General features: G+C 47.7%; 1 protein-coding gene across 1 annotated transcript in view; it reads right to left on the reverse strand.

Annotated features, from left to right (window-relative positions):
• Positions 1-474: 474 nt before the first annotated feature.
• Positions 475-19,021, reverse strand: part of MYOM3 (myomesin 3) — a 55,266-nt gene continuing 36,719 nt past the window's right edge. Inside the window, exons 21-36 of the mRNA XM_049878265.1 lie at positions 18,202-18,358; positions 17,383-17,492; positions 15,831-15,875; positions 14,997-15,133; positions 11,160-11,304; positions 10,911-10,970; positions 10,512-10,579; positions 9,279-9,389; positions 7,478-7,565; positions 6,897-6,935; positions 6,565-6,673; positions 5,188-5,351; positions 4,925-4,961; positions 4,723-4,745; positions 2,561-2,616; positions 475-1,252 (exon numbers count right to left, since the gene is read on the reverse strand). Coding sequence (XP_049734222.1) covers positions 989-1,252; positions 2,561-2,616; positions 4,723-4,745; positions 4,925-4,961; positions 5,188-5,351; positions 6,565-6,673; positions 6,897-6,935; positions 7,478-7,565; positions 9,279-9,389; positions 10,512-10,579; positions 10,911-10,970; positions 11,160-11,304; positions 14,997-15,133; positions 15,831-15,875; positions 17,383-17,492; positions 18,202-18,358 — 1,613 coding nt within the window. The 3' untranslated portion in view covers positions 475-988. The remainder of the gene's footprint in view (positions 1,253-2,560; positions 2,617-4,722; positions 4,746-4,924; positions 4,962-5,187; positions 5,352-6,564; positions 6,674-6,896; positions 6,936-7,477; positions 7,566-9,278; positions 9,390-10,511; positions 10,580-10,910; positions 10,971-11,159; positions 11,305-14,996; positions 15,134-15,830; positions 15,876-17,382; positions 17,493-18,201; positions 18,359-19,021) is intronic.

Raw genomic sequence — 19,021 nt, forward strand, 5'->3', positions numbered from 1 at the left:
CCACCTCCTTGCCTTTACTCACACCATGAGCACTGAGATGCGAGGAGCACTGAAGTGTCCTCTCATTTCCACTGCCAGATCGGACTCACTTTTCTGGGTCCAGCACCAATTCTGCCCCTCCTGTGAAGGTGTTTGGAAGTACTATCTCCCTCAGTTGGGATGAACATCTCCTTCCTCTGATCTCTGGTAGCACTTTATTTGGACCTGCTTTAAAATCTTGATCATGTTCTATCTTGGACTGGTGCCATTTGTACCTGGGTCAGTCTTTGCTACCGGATGGGACCTTCTTGAGGGCAGGTCTGAGTATCATTTATTTGCATTCCTAGTGCCATCTTCAGCCTGTCACATGCTAGGCTTCAAATTAATGTTTGTTGAACTTAAATGAACTGAAAATCTATCCTAAAAGAAGGATATTGTGATATACCAGTACATGGTGAGCTCTCTCAATGTCAACTATTGATATTTGGGATCAAATAATTCTTCGTTGTGGGGGGCTGTCCTGAGCATTGTAGGATGTTTAGCAGCATCCTAGGCCTCCAACTGCTGGATGCCCATAGAGACCCCTCAGTTGTGGCAAACAAAAATTTAGATATTGCCAAATGTCTGGCAAAATTGCCTCCTGTTGAGAACCACTGGCATACGGTTTATAAGGGGCTTTCATAAACAATCTCTAGGAGTAGGAATTCCCATTTGATAGATGAGAAAACCAAGAGTCATGGCAAGTTTAGAGGTGAAATCTTTACCCTAGGTCTACTACTCCAAGTCCACTGCTCGTCTTGCTATCCCAGATGCTTCTCAGGACCTCTGCAAAGTCTTTGCTTCCCCACTTTGTTGCATCGTCTTACCTCCACCCTCACATTCTGGGTTCCATCCTCATCCTCTCTCTCTTCTCTTCCCCATTCCTGTGACCTGTGCCAGGATATATGCCACTGGCTGACCCTACTGGTCCATGCAGATTGGACCTCAGGCTGTGCCCGAACACGCCCCTTCACATCTTCTTCAGCTCCTTGGGCTCCTCCCCGTGCTTAAACACACTGATGGTGACCTGGCCCGTCTCGGAGCCATACTTGTTCTTGACAAAGACACCATAGCGCCCGCTGTCCTCACTTTGGACCTTGTTGATGGTGATGGTGACCTCCATCCCCCTCGTCTCCATGTGGTAGCGGTCAAGGAAGGTGACAGGCTGGTCATTCTTCAGCCAAGAGATTTCAGGGATGGGGTCACCTGAAATGATGCAGGTCAGGCACAGAGTCTGTTTCAAAGGAAAGGAAGAAAACATTCAATTTCACCTTGGGTAATAATCCCTGGCATTCACCTTTACTTCCCTAAGAAAGGTCCCAGGACAAGCTGTTCCTTGTGATAAACCCATTGCATGTACTCTACTGTAACCCATAAAGTGATAACAAATGGAAAGACATTTTATTTTAACCCCACAGCCCCCATCCTCAACCTTTCCACTAAAATACTTACTAATTAGAATTTCAGACCATTATTGCTCCAGCAATTATTTGCATTAGAATTTAGTTTTTTGTTGTACATATATCATTATAATTTTACCATGCAAATAAGGTTATATTGTTTTAATAAAAAGATTCTATGAATTGAGTTTGAAAATTCTTGGACAAGGCCTAATGCATAGTGTAGTAGTTAAAACACACACCTCTGAGTGTGAATCCCAATTCTACCCCTTTAAGCTGCGTGACCTTAGGTAAGTCTGTTAACCTCTCTGTACTTCAGTTTTCTCAGCTATGAAATGGAACTAATAATAATACTGTTTTCTGTGGTTGCCTTGATGATTTTTTAAAAATAACTATTAATTTTGGTGTTGTTGAGATTACACACAGCAAAACATATACCAATACAACAGTTTCTACATGTACCATTTAGTGACATTGATTATATTCTTCCAGTTGTGTAACCGTTCTCACCTTCCTTTTCTGAGTTGTTTCTCCTCCACTCACTGTCTGCTAAGGTTCCTGTCTAATCTTTCAAGTTGCTATTGTCAATTTGATCCCGTGTAGGTAGCTCTTAAAATAGCACAACGCTCAAGGCAGACATCGTTTACTAGTTAAGCTAAACTATTGTTTGGTTTTAAGAAGACTTCAGGGGATATTTTTGGTTTGAGCCTTGATGATTAAATAAGCTAAAAATATGTAACACGTATGGGAAAGTGCCTAGTGCAAAGTAAACACCATAAAAACGTTAGTTTTCATTTTCTAGAACACTAGATTGGAGACTTGCAGCCCTGGAAGGGCTTTCTGGGATAATCCAGTCCAAATCCTGTGGAAATTGAAGTTCAGGGACAGAAGTGATGCCCAGGGCCACCTAGAGAGATGGGGCAGAGCTGAGACAAGCACCCACATGGGTCTAGCCCCAGGCTCAGTGTCTTTCCCTGATACTACATGCAACCAGTGAGGTGTGGTCACTTGGCCAGGCTTGGCAGATCGAGCTCCTTTGGCCAACCAGCCACTTTTTGGCTCCTGAATCCATAATGCTATGTTGTTTCATGATCTGTGATCAATACACGAGGAAGAACAGTTCAGGACAGAAGGGTCTGTACCTTGTCTTCCATAATTGTGGCCACATCTGGCAGGCCCCTCACGACTTTGGCACGATCTGGAAGAGAAAAAAGACCCCAGGGATTAATCCTTTCCTGCTGACTGTTTTACAGAAGCAGGTTTCCACATAGTTGAGATTTATTATTAAGCAATGCTTCTTTTTTTCTATTTTAATCATTTTGGATGAAAATTTTTAAAACTTAAAAGATGTTTCTTCGCCTTCCAAATAGAAGTTATGTGATATACTATGGTTTTGTCACAGATGTGAGGTTATCATTATGATTGGTGGTACCTGGAGGTGACATCGAGGTGCCCCTCCCTCAAGAACTGGGAAAGGTCAATTAGATCGCTGTGAGGCTTAAACTAGCAAAATCCACACATGATGGGTGTGATGAATAAGCTAAAGGTGTGTACCTAGAGGGGGTCAGGAAAAGTGGGCTAGAACCTTTTGGGACACCTGACTCTGGTCAAGGGAGGGCCCTGGTGGTCATTGTGGGAGGGCAGGAAAAGAATGTAGTTGTAAATTACTAAGTGGAAAGCCAATATATTCCTTATACTGCAATTGAGGCTGTGGGAACAGAAGGGAGTGGTCAGCATGGACCCTAGACCACGGATCAGGGAAGTACAAAGAACTCAAAGCTGATTGTCCAATGGACGTAAGGGTAGTAGTACTCTGAATTGGGTGGGGAAGGCCCCAGAGATAGCTACTGTTGTAGGACAGAAATTTTACACTAGCCTGCCCCAGCTGGGAGGAGATGATCCACATTCCTTGACTCAGATTCTATAAGCCCCCGCAATCACTTGGTGGTGAATTCAGCTTCCCTTTGTTAAGGTCCTGGCTGGGGTATCCTATCCAGGGGCACAAAATTCCAGAGGGGATGTGGCTTTACCCAGTAAATGATTAGACTGGCTCAAGAGCCTCTTTGAGCTGGTGCTACTCTGAGCCACGGGGCAGGCTGAGGCTGGTCTCCAGGAAGTGTTCTTTCTACAACGGTGGACGCCCCCCTGCAACGCCTACTGAGTGTGTGGCCATTTAGACAACTCAGATGTCCCTTTTGGATTCCAATTAAGAATGCCAAGGCCTGCACTTCCTGTCAAGTAGGGGCACTCAGGGACTAGGACGCTAAGCAGGGCCAATCTGTTGTTGGCCCCCAATTCATGGTGATCTCATGCACAATAGAATGAAATGTTGCTCATGCTCAGGCCACTGTGGTTTTCACTGACTGATTTTTGGAAGTAGATCGCCAGGCCTTTCTTCATAGTCCGTCTTTGTCTAGAAGCTCTGCTACAACCTGTTCAGCATCATAGCAACATGCAAGCCTCCACGGACAGATGGGCAGTGGCTGCAAGTAATAGCCTGCAGCAAGCAGTGTTTTCTATTCCCTTGTCTATTTTTTACAGTCTTTTCAGTCCCTTCCTTGCTGTCAGGCTGTTGGGCTGCTTTGCTCTGCAACCAGAAGTCTTTCCCTCATTGAAGCTCTTACTCCTAATCTGCTGGGGCAGAGACCAGAAGGCCAGGCTCCTCAAAACACAGGGTGTTTAGAACTGGCTGAGGGAGACCGATGAACAGAGAGCTCTTGAGTGTGTGGGCTTGGTGGCTTTCAGAAAACAAAAAAAACCCAAACCCATTGCTGTTGAGTTGACTCCGACTCATAGTGACCCTATAGGACAGAGTAGAACTTCCCCATAGAGTTTCCGAGGAGTGCCTGGTAGATTCGAACTGCCGACCTCTTGGCTAGCAGCCGTAGCACTTAGCCACTACGCCACCAGGGTTTCCTGGCTTTTGGAGGCCATGGCAAATCCCTCTGGGTTTGGGGCTGCATATTGGATTAGATAAGGCTCCAATGCCCAACAGTCAGCTTTGGCTTTAAAGTCTCCCCTTCCCCATGCCTCTTCTTCTCCATCCCTTGCCTTTGGGGTCCCACCAATGTTGTTGGCATACCTGCTTGGCACCAGGCCTGCCTGGGCACTTCCATGCCCACGATCTCAGCCAGTCCTCATCCTTTTCATCTTCTGCCTTCACTCTGCCCCCACCCACGTCTCCTGGAGTAGCTCCATCAGAGCCCAGAGCCATAGACAGACCCCATGGGTGCACCTAGAACTTCAGCTGTCCAACCCCATCTCAAACCCAGAAAGGAGAAAATGAAAATATCGGTGGACTTACTCTTCTCGATGATGGCCGCAGCTCTGAAAGACAGAAATGTGGAAAAGGTTCCATTTGTTAAAGGATGGGCCTGTCCAGGAGCGGATGCCGGGTGAAGAGGGAAAGACGGGCCTGACTGGTGCTCCCAGGAAGGGGTACAGTGCACAGTTCACCCACACCCTGAGGGCCCGTGATTCACATTGAGAACCAGAGGGGGACTTACTTCAGCCGCTGGTGTTCAGCCAGGGCGTCCTCAAAAGCTGAAAGAATGAAAAAGAGGGAGGGGGTGGATCAGTGGCTCTGCCCCTGTGGCCCCTGGGTACAGGGTTTAGTGTGGGACTGTTCCTCTACTCTTTCCTTCCCTTTCCATATTCTTTTAGGGCAGTGTCAGAAATGGGTGGGAGATGGGGGTCCCCCAAAATGACCATGGGATTTTGTAGCCATGCTTCCCCAGTCTCCCTGTGGACAGGCAGGTGGGCCACTCACCTTGCCCTGAGAGATCAACCGAGAGCTGCCGGGCTTCCTTCCCAGAAGCTATTTCCAGAGTGTATTTGCCTTTGTCTGAGTCTTTGGGGTCCAGGATGTGCAGCCAGATCTCATCAAGGGTGGTGCCAGCCCTCAGCCGGTCACCGCTCTCCAGGCGTTTCTCTCTGAATGGGAAGGCAAGGATAGGCTGTCTGTCTGCAAGGGTACAGACACCCTCTGCCCCAAACTCCTCTCCTGGGGTTTTGTTTCCAGATACCTGAGCTAAGGGTGGTGACTACCCACGAGACACTCGATGAATGTTCATTCATTCCCCACTCAACAATTCATTCATCAAACTTTGTGGTGCATCACATATGTGGTGCTGAGTTTGCCACCATGAGATATCCTGCATGCTGGGCCTCTGAGGAAATGGTGCTCCAGGGTCGGTGACTACCATCTTCCCCACCCATGCGAGGCACTCCTCACCTCTTCATTTCCTCATCTTAAGTTCTCCTGGGGTTTCTTCCCACAGTCACTCTCCCCCAGCCCTTAGAAACCATACAAGGATAAACTCTTTCCCTTCCTTAATTAAATTTCATTCCTCAAGACACCTGGCCCTTGTTCCATCTTATGCTGCAGAAGTGTCTCCTCTGGGCTAAGTCACAGGACTCAGAGACTCTGGCTAGGAAGGCTTGGTTCCTAATCTGGTCTTGGCTCTAAATCATTTGTCAAATTTAACCAAGTGAGTCTAGACTTCTTCATAGAATGGGTGCAGTAATATCTGCTCCATGAGGCTGAGATGTGCACATGATAAGAAGCCCTGGGAAAGCTTCAGCTTCCAAACTATCTGAGATCACTTAGCTGCTGGTTGAATTTCTGTTCCTGAATCTCTGTGAATACTTTTTCTATCCTGGCTTCAAGCCCTGGCCTTCAGTTAGTTCTCAGCCCCACAGGTCCCTTCTGCCTGCACCTTTCCCCTGAGCATGGGTGTCTGGCTACCTGAGTTATTAGCTAAAGCTGCAGAGACCCACAAGGGCACCATGGCCTACCTGATCATCTGGTTCTTCCTTTTTCCTCATCCCTCCCTCCCCCAGTCCTCAGATGCTGCTCTGAGATAATGATCCTGCTGTGGCCATGGATATTCTGGAAAAATGGTCCTACTACCAGGTTCCTACCTTCCCTGTGGGAACTCAGGCCAGGCCCTTCTACTCCTCTGACTGCTGTTCCCTATCTCTGACTGCTTCTGTGGACAGCAGGGCCAGTGGGAAACTCTCGTCTCTGCCAAACCTTTAGGACTGTGCTCTCTTGGGGGGCCTGGGTGGGAGGAAGGAAAAGCCACTCTGGGCAGGTGCTGAGCTCCCTCTAGCTGGCTAGGCCTCCAGGGCAAGGCAGACCTACTTGTGGAACCAGGTGGTTTTCATGTACTCCACGTTGTAGTACTTGACCTTGCTGAAGATCCGGATGCCCTCCTCGGTACCCTGGATTTTCAGCGGGGTTGCAGAGAGGGCTGGGAGGGTGGAGGAGAAGGTAAGTCTTCTCCCAGACCCTTTTGGCAGTATGTTTTAGGGCCAACCTGCTCACCCCGGCCCTGGGGGTTGAGGTGAGGGGAATGCAGTGCTTTAAGGAGGCAAGAGACCAAATCCATCCCCTGGTAGCTGAGGCCGATTGGCCGTCCCCTCAGAGGCTGTTTGGCATCAGGGAGGGCTGGGCAAAGAGGCAGGCTTGCTTACCACCAATCCTGCCCAGCTCAGTGAAGATGGCATCCAGGGCTGGAAGGAGACAGAGAATGGTCAGCTGGTATAGGGTTGCTCGCCAGGACTGAGCTGTCCTTTGTGAAGGCTGGTGGAGCTCACGTGTCACTCTTGGGCACAGGGATCCCTGCAGGCTGACTCTGATGGCTTGGCAGTGGGAGAGGGTCTGGGGCACTCACTGACTGGTGTGGCACAGGGGCACCACGGGTGGAGGACAGATAGGTCAATCTGAACATTTTCTTGAAGACTGAGCTGACCAGCCTGATGAGGAGCCAGGGCACAATGCAGGGCAAAGGATTGAACTCAGGCTTTGGGTCCCCATACCCGGGCTTGCTGTGATATATGCAGTGAACATGGGCCTCAGAGTCACACAAACCAGCTCCCTGCCACTGGATAGCTGTGCAAACTTGGACAAGTCATTAACCCATTCTGTGTCTCAGTTTCCTCAAGTGGCACGAAGACCCTACACATGTCACCCCACAGGACATATCACAGTCTCTTGTCCCGTGTGTACTACCCATGGCCCTTCTGGCCCATCTCTAACATCACCAGCCTCCTACCTTCACCCGTGAGGTCCAGTATGGTGTCATCTTCCCCTCGATTGTCAGAAACCATCGCTCTGTAAATTCCTTTGTCCTCTTTCGACAACTGGAAAGAAGGATGAGAGATGGCAGTGTCAGCATGGGTTCCACAAGGAGCAACAGACAGAAAATCCCCAGGCTTGAGCTTAACCCTCAGGTGTGACCCTCTGGGCCTCATTTTCTTCACTGTGGTGACAGGGGGCTGGGCTAGATGATCTCTGAAGCTGCTTCCTGCTCCAGGGCTCTTAGATTCAAGCTCAGGGCTTGTCTGGGCCTGGGGCTGGGGTTGGGAGAGTTGAGGTCAGAAACAGACCCCCCTGATTTGGACTTGAGCCAGCTGCTCCAAGCCCAGCACAGCGGGCCCTCCTTGCCAGCTCCTCTGAGCAGGGCACACATTCCGCCTGAGCTGTCCTGCACCCTGGGCCCAAATGGGAGGGCCTTCCCTGCACTTTCCCAGAAGGATGTGTGCTTTTTTTCATCTAGGACAAAGGAGTCCTCTCGGGCACATTGCTTGTCATCCCCAAATGAAACCTGAACTGACACTCAGCAAAGCAAAGACTTCAGTTGTGCTTTCAAAACAAAGTCTGGAGGTCACTTTTGACCTCCTTACATGGCATCTCCTTCTGGGACCAGGAGTAATATTTGCCTCCCGGTACCCTCAAAGAACCCTTCCTACTGCGACCAGGATCCAAGGCAGAGGCAGCATTTAACCTGGGGGTCAAGGGGTTGAGCCCCAACAGTCCTCTCCTAGTCTCCCCTGCCCAGTGAGGACTCCAAAGTCCTAGCCAAACCCAAGGGTGGATGGTTGGAGTGATTTCTGACTCAGATCTATAGCTTTGTGTCTTTGCACTTAAGCCCTCTGAGCCTTTGTTTACTGAGCTGTATGATGGTGGCATAATGCTTGCCTTACCAACATGCAGTGAGGATCAATAGAAGTAACTCTTCTGAAACCAGAAAGTTATGCATCCACAAGACTCATCCATCCAGCAATATGTGTTTAGTACCTATTTGATGCCAAGCGTCCTCATGAGGAAAACACTGACTTGGCATCATCCTGGCCAGGATCCGGGAGAAGGCCATGAAATCAGTATTTCCTTTCTAATCAGCAAACCTGGATTTCCTCCAGTCTTCCCTGGTACTCAGAAATCAGCAGCAGGGCAGAAGAATCCTGAATTTTTTAAGAACAAGCCTTGCAGTTCCCTCTTAACCAGGCCACACTCTTCCAAAGGCCATGGCGGAGGGCTTGAGGGGAGAATTGGGCTCCAGGCCCTACTTTGTCCTGCCCAGGCGTGCGGGGCACTGTGGTGTCCTTCCTGTCCTGTGTTAGACTGCCGGGAAGGGAGGAATCTCAGAGAGAACACCCTCCTGACCTGCTCGTGTTACAGATGAAAACTGAGGTCAGCAAGGGACAGTGACTAGCCCACTGCCACACAGAGAGTCAGTGTTGGGGCCAGAACTATGCTCTCTGCACAGCTGTACTGGAAAAAAAAAAAGAGCCTGAGACAAAAGGAAACATCAGTAATACTAATTCTGTCTATACTTACAATTTTGTTCCTTGTGGCTTTTTTTTTGGCATGAATTTTCAATTTTTCAAATATGCACTAAAATATTACTTGTCTTGATTACGAGTTTTTTGGTGCCTCCTTAAATTTTGCATCTGGGGTGAGCGTCTCGCTTGCCTCACCCTAGTTCTGGCTCTGCTTCTGACTCCCAGCCCAGTGCTCTTGGCACTGCCCAGCTCATGGCTGGGAGAAAGTGTGAGCCCTGGCACTGCACTTACCTCTTCAATGAAGAGAAGCCCTGCTCCAGTCTGTGGGTCATACTGACCATCTGGCCTCTCTCTCTTCTGGAAGAACCACTGGAAGCAGGTGTCATTCTTGGTGTTGGTCACCTGAGGAGGACAGCGGGGAATGAGGAGACTCCATCAGACTTTCCCTCTTTATAAGTAAAAACTCAGCTCATCAGAACTTTTTTATAAACATGACACCCCCTCGCCACTCCCCGCGCTCCACTTAACTCAGGTTGTCTTGGCTGACCCTTTCCTCACACCATATGTCTCCTGTGCTGACCTCTGGACTCTAGACTTTCGCTAATGGTGTTCCCTGTGCCTCTTGAGCCCTACTCTACCCTATTTTTCCTCACAAATGCCTGCTCTTTTTAAAGACTCAAGTTAGATGTCACCTCCTCCGTAAAGTCTTCCTTGAAGCACCCTCAGGGTGCCCCCTTGCAGTTGGGTTGGATTAAATGCCTGCACATGTCTCTATCACAGCATAAGGCTCACTGTTTTCCAATGAGTTTGCCTTGGAATGTGGACTTCTAGAGGTCTAAGGAGACACTGCTCCATCCTTGTCTGGCCAGGTCTGACAGTGTCTGGAGCATGGTAGGTGTTTTGAGTTTGCTGAATGAATGTGGCCCCACTGTTTCTAGGGGACCACCTTCCTCCTCCCTCCCCTCCCAGTTATCTAAAGAGGCTGCAGGCTGCAGAGTCAGCTTTTAACCTGGGGCTTTGGAGCAGATCCATAACCCATCCAGTGGATTCTGACTTAGAGTGACCTTTGGCTAAAACTTGGGCTCTTCCTCTTACTATGTGGCCTTGAGCTATTTTGCTATTTAGTTTCTCATCTGTAAAGTCATGATAGGAATGCCTGTCTCACAGATGATTGCGAAGAAGATAAAATAAGAATATTGTAGAGGGACTGAGCACAGTATCTGGCACGGTTAATAATAATAGACCCACCCACTCACAGATCCCCCCCTGACCCCACAGAAGTCCTATTCAGAGCAGCTGGGAGATTGAGCTCAAGGCTGACCCAGCTCACACGAATTCTGCTCCCTGGGCCCCGCCAAGGGTGGGTTCCTTTTTTGGGTCAAATGCTGTCGCCCCGGGGGCTGTTTCCCAGGTACGGGATTACAGGGTATGGAATTTGGGGTGTGGGGCAGGGATAGGCACAGGACTTGGGGACCAGCCATAGGTCTCGTCCCACTGGGCCTTGGGGCAGGAGCTGGGATTTGCCTTGCATGTCAGCAGCACTTGGCAGTCCTCGGTGACCTTCCACTGCAAAGGCTCCTCGAAATAGGGACCTGTGAGTGCAAAACAGATACGCCCACTTTGTCAGAGCGCCAGGCTCAGGCGGGGCGCCACCTGGTGGCGGGACAAGGGAAGAAAGGAAGCCTGCGGGGAGGGGCGGAGAGTGGCCAGTGCTCAGGGGCACCTCAGATAACTACCCCCACTGGGAGGGCAGGGACCAGGGTAAGGCAAAGAGGTACCAGGGGCGCAAAATTTAAGGAGGCATTCACTCTCAGTGTTGGGCAAGTGCTGTTCAGTTCGGCACTTGGACAGACTGGGCAAATTGCAGGGGACCTTCCAGCAGGGCTGAGGCACCCATTAACCACTGCACCCCGCAGCTCTTACCCTGTTTTCTCTTCCAGTCTCTTCTCTTAGCTTCTGCCTTCCTCAGAAGTTTGTCAAAATCTGTGAATACGTAGGGAAGAATTGGCACGAGCCAAGTGGAGCGCAAGTTCAGGGCGGGGACGTCGCGATGGACAGGAGAACAGGGACACGCTCAGCAGCCCCCAGAGCATGGAGCGGAGAGCCCTCGGGGGAGGCCAGGTGCAGGGCGGGCGGGTGGGGCATGGGGCGGACGGGTGGGGCATGGCTGACCGTCATCCACCAGTGCCAGAGTGATCTGGTTTTTGGCTTTTCCATCTTGGAGCTGAGCAGTGTAGGACCCTTTGTCATCCTCGGAAAAGTTCTGGATAATCACTTCCACCAGGCCCTTCTCTCGGTCAAAAGTGATTTTGCGATTCTGGGGAGAACAAATACCCAGAGTCTCTTTTGTGCTTTGCCCATTTCTGGGGAACTTATGTTGTAGGGCACAAATCAGGGGGTAGTTGAATTAGGGACTGTGCAGAGTTATCCACTTTCAGAGACTGGGGGAGGGGCCCTGGGTAACCCTCTGCTGCTTGTATAGACCCAGGCTCCCCCAACACCCGGGTCCCTGGGAACACTCCCTGGGCCTGACAGCCAAAGGAAGGAGAGCTTGTTATCAATTATAGTAAATAATTTATAATAACAATCCCTACTGTGCCAATTTTTTTTCTTCTTTTAAAATTTAATAGAAAAAAAAACCTTAAAAATATAAAGGATAATATAAAAAGCTTGTGCCCTTGCTACCCAGAATTAACACCCATTTACTTTTTGTCATATTTGCTTAAGATTTCTTTTTGAGAAATAAAGCATTTTAGATAAAGTGGAAGTCTTCAACTCCCTCTCTCTCCCTTTCTTGTTTCCTGTCTCCATCCCCTGGGGCGACCTACTCTTGGCGTATACCCAATTCATGTTTTTATATTTTTACTACAAATACATGTGTCCATAAACAATATATGCATTGCTTCCTACATCTTTTAAAATTTGTGTAATTAGAGTCATACTATATTATTCTCTAACTTGCTTTTTTCATTCAACATTATGTTTTTGTGATCTTTCTATGTTCAAATGTATAGATGCAACTCATTCACTTTTAACTGCAGGATGATATTCCATCTTACAACTATACACCATCATTTATCCATTCCCCTAAGACAGGTATTTGCATTGTTTCTCTTCTTTTCTTTTGTCTTTTTGTTGTTACAAACAAAGCTGCAGGCACATCCTGGAACAGGTGTTTAGACATGGAATTGCTGAACAGGGTATGCAAATTTTGGCTTTACTAGTTATCACCAAATTGTTTTCCAAAATGGTTGTACCAATTTGAACACCCCACTGAGTGTGAATACTCTCTGGCCACACTGGATATTGACAGGCTCTCAACATGCATTCCCCAATCACTTAGGGAAGTCATATGGCCTTCCTGTTCTGTGAGCTGGTTCTTTATTTATTTTTCTTTCTTTTCTTATCAATTTGTAGGAGTTTTAAAAATATACAGTGTCTGTATTCTTATCCTTGGTCTTTTGCAAATATCTTTTCCCTGTCGGTTTCTTATTTTAAACTTTAAGTCTCTGGGGCAGTGGTCCTCAAACTGGGTGTTCACTGGAATCCTCAAAGACTTTCAAAAATACTACTGTGTTTTGTACAAACTAACTTTTAAATTTTTAATGTAGTCAACTCTACCTGCTTTCTGTGTCTTGCTTAAGAAGTCCTCCTCTATCCTCAGGTCCTAAAACTCTGTTTCTGTGTTTTCTCCTAGCAGTTTAAAAAGTTTTATTTTCCACATTTACTCCCTCTCGTTTTAGTTGGATGTACGATTTGAAGGAGTTATCTAGTTTTATTTTTATGTTGTTGTTGTTAGGTGCTGTCCAGTCAGTTTTGACTCATAGTGACCCTGTGCACAACAGAACGAAACACTGCCTGGTCCTGTACCATCCTCACAATTGTTGCCATGCTTGAGCCCATTGTTGCAGCCACGGTGTCAATCCATCTCATTGAGGGTCTTCCTCTTTTTTGCTGACCCTCTACTTTACCAAGCATGATGTCCTTTTCCAGGGACTGATCCCTCCTGACAACATGTCTAAAGTATATGAGAGGCAGTCTCACCATCCTTGCATCCAAGAAACGTTTTGGTTGTACCTTCTGGTAGTTTTTCTATAGGGAAAACCAGTTGTCCCAGCCCTGTGTACTAGAGTCCATACTTTGTCACACATCCTCTACCATGTGCCAAGATCATGTTCACTGTCTGCACAGAAATTTCAAATTTATTTTCTCATTTGCTCCCATTGATCCTGGGACAACCAACCCCATTATACGGATGCAGAAACTGAGGCACAGAGAGGTGAAGAACCCTGCCCAAGTTCACATAGCCTCCAGGGGATGGTCATTAATCTTCTGGCTTCTAGACCAGAGCTCTTCCCCCCCTGCAGCCCAGGACTTACTCTCTACAGCACACACTTCCCAATAGCCACTTTACCATCTGGAAATGGAATTCACAGACAGTACAAGACTGAATCTCCTGAAACGCCATGTTTATAAGTAAAAATAGTTGAATATTGGCAGTTCATATGGTGCAATTCATATCTAACTACATACATAATTTAAAAAAAATCAACGTAATATCTAACTGTAATATAAAGAAGAAATATGTTATTTAAAATAAAATAATATGTACTGTATTTCAATAGCAGCCCTAGTGGCACAGTGGTTAAGAGCTTGACTGCTTACCAAAAGGTCAGCAGTTTGAATCCACCAGCCATTCCTTGGAAACTTTATGGGGCAGTTCTACTTTGTCCTATAGGGTTTCTGTGAGCTAGAATCGACTTGATGGCAACGGGTTTGGTTTTGGCTCAGATACAACCTCACTAGAGCCAGTCAGATGCCTATACCAAGTTATAATGAATTGGTTTGGATTTAAGAGAAGTTAATAAAAGCAAAAGATCAGAAGCTACTCTGTACGAAAGAACAAGAAGATAAATTAAAGGTAAAGTAGTTGATAGAATAAAAACTCTATATTCAGTGTTTATTAAAACTGTGCAAAAATAATTTGTATTTATACCTAAAACAGAGTTAAAGTCTAGGCTTGGATAATTATAAACAGGAATATAGGGTTTTCATCTTAAACATGTCTGGCTGAACAGTAAGTGTTAGTGAGGTTGTGGAAAAACTGGAACCCTTATTCATTGCCAGTAGCAATGTAAAATGGTACAGCCATTGTGGAAGCCAGTTTGGCAGTTCCTCAAAAAAGTTGAACATAGAATTACCATATGATCCAGCAATCTGAATCCTAGGTATAGGAAAGGCAGGAATGCAAAGATAAACCTGTAAACCACTGTTTCAACCATTGCAACACTTTTCACAACAGCCAAAAAGTGGGATCAACCAAAATGTCCATCAACAGATGAATGGATAAACATGCATACAATGGAATACTATGCAGGCTTAAAGAGAAATGAAGTTCTGATACATGCTACAACATGAATGAATTTTGAAAATATCCTGCTGAGTGAAATAAATCGGTTGCAAAAGGACAAATACTGTAGGATCTAACTTATATGAAATAAGCAAAGGTGTAGAAACCAAAGATTATTAATAGTTAATAGGGGTGGGAGGGAGGGGGAAAAGGGAAGTTTTTGTTTGGGGGCATTGAGTTTATGTTAATGGTGGTGGAATATTTTGGAAAAGGATATTGATAATGGTGTTACTACATGAAAAATGTAATCAATGTCCTTGATTTGTAAAGGTGGAAATTGTGCTGGTGAATGTCTTGGCATGTATATCTTCACCACAGTTAGAAAAAAATGCCTGGCTGGATATTCAAAAGTTAGAGGGAGGCATGAGGCATGGGTAATTATTTGTTGGAGTGTCCTTCGCATTCGTGGGCATCTAACGTCTCTGACACGCCTGCCCCATGTACTAAAAGCCAGGTGCCCCACCACCATCACTGTGACCTTAGCCATTTCTGCAGTGCCCGCTAGGGGGCGGTACTGGCTGGTGGAGAACCAGTGCCCAGTGAGGCCACCTCGTGGGCCCTAAAACCTCGCTTAGGACCAATTCTGAATGCGCAGTTACCGGTGAGCTGAAGATTTCCTTCTCGTTGAAGATTAGATGCAGCTCAGCGGCGGGAGATAACTTTTCTACTTCCAGCCAAAGCCGCACTTCTCCCTGCTCGAGCACCTCGACGTTCCAGCCGGAGATCAACTTGATTACTGGGAGGCACAGGATGAGAAGGGGTGAGTGGGTGACCCTTTCTATCCTCCTGACTACCGACCAGCCGCAATTGAGCGCACAGGTGGCATATAACGTGCAAGATTTTTTGGAGAACCAGAAGGAGACACGGCCCGGGTGCGGGTAGGAGGACGTTCACTTGAGACTTAATCTGAGCCAAGCATTTCCTCCCCTATTGTCTCTGGGGCAGGGGTCCTCAACCTGACTGTGCACTGGAATCCCCGAGAACTTGCAAACATAACAGTGCCTGGGTACCACCTCCAGAGAGTCTGATTTAATCAGGCGGGGGTTCAGTCTGGGTATCGGTTTTTTATATTATTTTATTTTAAGATCCCCAGCTGATTCCAACGTGTGGCCAAGATTGCAACTCCCTTCCCCAGGGACTGCACACTGTTCCTCTAAATGGAGGGGAGCAGAGGTTTAGATGATCCAAAATCCAAAAGAGCCAGTAATAACTCCCATTAGAAAGAAACCATCCACATTGCCCTCCCTGGCGCCCCCTTGGCTCCCTTCTGTCTGCACTTTTTCCTTTCATGGAATGCTGATTTCCCCATCTCTGACCTTCCAGCCCTCCTCTCCCTTAACCTTTGCCTCTCGATTATTTTCTGGCCGGCTCTGCTCGGGACATCCCAGTGGGCCTTAGGGAGCTGCTCAAGGCTGGCGGCTTGGGCTGCTTACCTGGGTTTCTGATCTCATGACTCAACTTCTTCAGCTTGTTCAGCTCTGAGACAGGGAGGAGCAAGGAAGAAACCAGAGAGAATGAAATACCGTGGCTAGTGAGGTTCTCGGGAGCCACCCTTGGGCTCCATGCTGAGTGAAAGACCCTCCCCTGATGTCCTAAAATCCCTCCTCCCCCACTGGGGGTCACTTGGCTACACAGGGGTTGATGATGGCCGCGGGACGTCAAGGCCTTGGGACACTGAGGGAGATGCTGAGGCTGCTGCCAGGCACCCTGAGATTGCTTATTCTCCCTCTCCTTCAAGACCTAGATCACGTCCCACATCCTCAGAAGCACTTTACTATGGGCCACACTCTGCATTATCTCATCTAGTCCTCACACAATGCTGTGGGGTATACATTATTGTCCCCCTTTTATAGGTGGCACCTCCCAGACCCCTCCAGGCCCCACTGATTTCAGGCCTCATTACTAACCCACAGCAGGATGGTGTTCTGGTGTTGGAGACCTGGATTACACACTGAGCACCTCAGCCTAGAACTCGCTAAGGCTGTCTTGCAGAGTGCTGTCTCCCTCGCTGTTTCTTTGTGTTCTTTGTCTCTCCAGCTAAGCTGAGCTCTGAACCTACCCCAGTGTCTGGTGCTCCATGAATATGTGTTACATGGACGAATTGGCAGGGTCCCAGCCCACGCCTCATTTTCCTTTATAAACCCTGGAGTCCTTAACATAATACCAGGCTCATGGCAACACATTTGGTCAAAACAAAAACAAGACAAAAAATATCTATTTGTGGGTGGCTTTTTTTTTTTTAGTGTGCATATGAATCACCTAATTAATTGTATCTGCATAACACTACTGTTTCAGTTGGGGTAGCCAGGGATTGTAATTCCCCTTTACAGATGAGGAAACTGAGGCCCAGAGAGGTGAAATGACTTGCCCAAGGTCAAACAAGGTCAAAGGGCCTCATGTGCAATCATCAGGAAAGGCAGTAGGTGAGGACTGTCCCTCACTTGCCGTGGAGATAGCAGAGAGTCTTATCGGTCACCAGCACTGATTTGATCTGGTTTAATTCACATGATCTCTTAGACATGGCATCCACTCTCTGGTTTGCCATGGTCTCTACCCTTCTTTATTGTAATACTCATTCCTGAGACCAACTGCTATTTGCAATTTATCATCAAACTTGCATGGTGGTTTTTCTTAGGCACCAGGAAAAGCAAGTAATTCTGGTATCCTTGCCTTTATCAGAAGTGGAAAGATGAGAGAGAGACAAGAAGAATGTGGACTCTACCAGGCAGGAATTTTCATCTGTTGAGTGCCACTGATGTAATCCCTAGTGCCTAGGATGGTACCTGGCATATGGCAGGTGTTCAACAGATATTAATTGAGTAAACGAATGGACAAATGATGAGTAGATGAGGGCCTATGTCTCTCTGAAAATTGCTGCTTTGTTCATTTTTGTTGCTTCTTGCTCAGCTTCTGTAGGCATTTGTGTTTGGGACCTTGATCCAGGTCTGTCTCTCGGGGGAGTTGGTAGTGGAGCAGGGGCATTACCTTCCTCGGTCAGTGTGTGGCTCGCTGAGATGTCTTCATCAGCATCAGTGACTACTACTGAGTATGTGCCCAGATCCTCGAGGCCAGGCTCTATCAGGATGACCTTGGACCTGGCAGAGAGGGGAGGGTGGAGGCTCTGAGAGGGGTCTTTGACCTTGTGCACTGGAGGCCTGGAGCTAGAGGGTCCCTGTTGGCTTTGGTGTCCCTGCATCCCACCCTAGACTCTGGCCAACCTTGTGGCCTCCTTGCACCCTTGTGCCCTGGGAAGCTCTGGTCTGGAACCTTCTATGGCCCCTGATATCTGGGATCTCGGGCACAGGGTCTGCCTACTAACTGCACTGCCCTGTCTCTCGCTTCCGAGGCTCAAGACTGACAGATCCAAGGATTTACAAGCTACTGGGAGAGGAGTGAGGTATGGGGGCATTTTCACAGGAGGCTTTGTGGTCATTTGTCTCCAGCTTCCCATTTTACAGATGAGAAAACTGAGCCCAGAGAACCTTTCAGAAATAAGCTGCTGTCTCCCCAGGTTAGAAATCAAGTCCTGGCCCTGAGCGTTTCCTCAGATACACCAAGGCATACGTGATGCCTTACAGAAAAATAATCTCCAAATGAATACTACCCTTTCAGTCCCTTAAGTGCATTCTCCACTCAAGTCTCTTTAAGACTACAGTCTGCATGCTTGTAAGAGACCACGTGGTCTCTTCTGAACCCATTGTCTATGAGTCCTGCTCTGTTGACTCTCCCCAGAGCTTCTGCCAGCTCATCTGTTCGTAATGGGGCCTGTCAAGTAGTTGTGCCTTCTCCTCTCCCCTCACTTACTTGTCAACTTCGTCCTCGATCTTGGCCCTCTGAGGGTCTGGGGGGCCCTTGTAGTCCTTGGACCACTGAAACTCTGAAGAGTCTGGGGCCTCAGGGGCTTCGAATGCCAGGTAGATACGGCCTTCTTCATCCACGCCAACTGAGATCTGCCGGGCATCTAAGGCCAGGATCCAGTGGAAGGACCAGACATTTATAAACAAAAAACCAGGCCATGCCCCTCCCCTGCTTAAACCCTCCAGTGGCTTCTACCTGCACTTGAATTAAAAAAAATAAAACCCTCACCCCTTGCTGTGGCCTCCAAGGCCTTCTATGATCCAGCTCTTTCTCAGTTCAGATGTCATCTCAGAGAAGGCCTTGCTGACCACCCCAGCTACGGTAACCCCCACCCGACCAAGTCATCCCCTTGTATTTCCTTTACAGCACCTGTTATTACCCTAAATTGTCTTTTTGATGCAGTCATTGACTTGGTTCCTCCCCTACCCACACGCACTAGGGCAGGGACCTCGCTTTCTCATTCATTGCTATATGCTGCTGCAAGGTGACATCACTAAATGCTTACCGAAAGAATGGATGATTCAAACAATGGAATGAGAACATGTTTTATAGTTAAGAGAGCTGAGTGATTTGGTCATACATTACCTCTGTGGCCTGTTCATTTAACCTCTCTGAGTGGAGTATAAAATGGGGACCATGATCCCTCCCTCCAGGCAGTGGCGTCGCTAGGGTTGGTGTCACCCAGTGCCGTAACTCATGGTGCCACCTCCCGCTGCTAATTACCACAATATCGTAGCTAAAACACCAGAAAATTTGACAAAATCAA

Source organism: Elephas maximus, chromosome 3 (assembly GCF_024166365.1).
Source record: "Elephas maximus indicus isolate mEleMax1 chromosome 3, mEleMax1 primary haplotype, whole genome shotgun sequence".
Taxonomy (NCBI): domain Eukaryota; kingdom Metazoa; phylum Chordata; class Mammalia; order Proboscidea; family Elephantidae; genus Elephas; species Elephas maximus.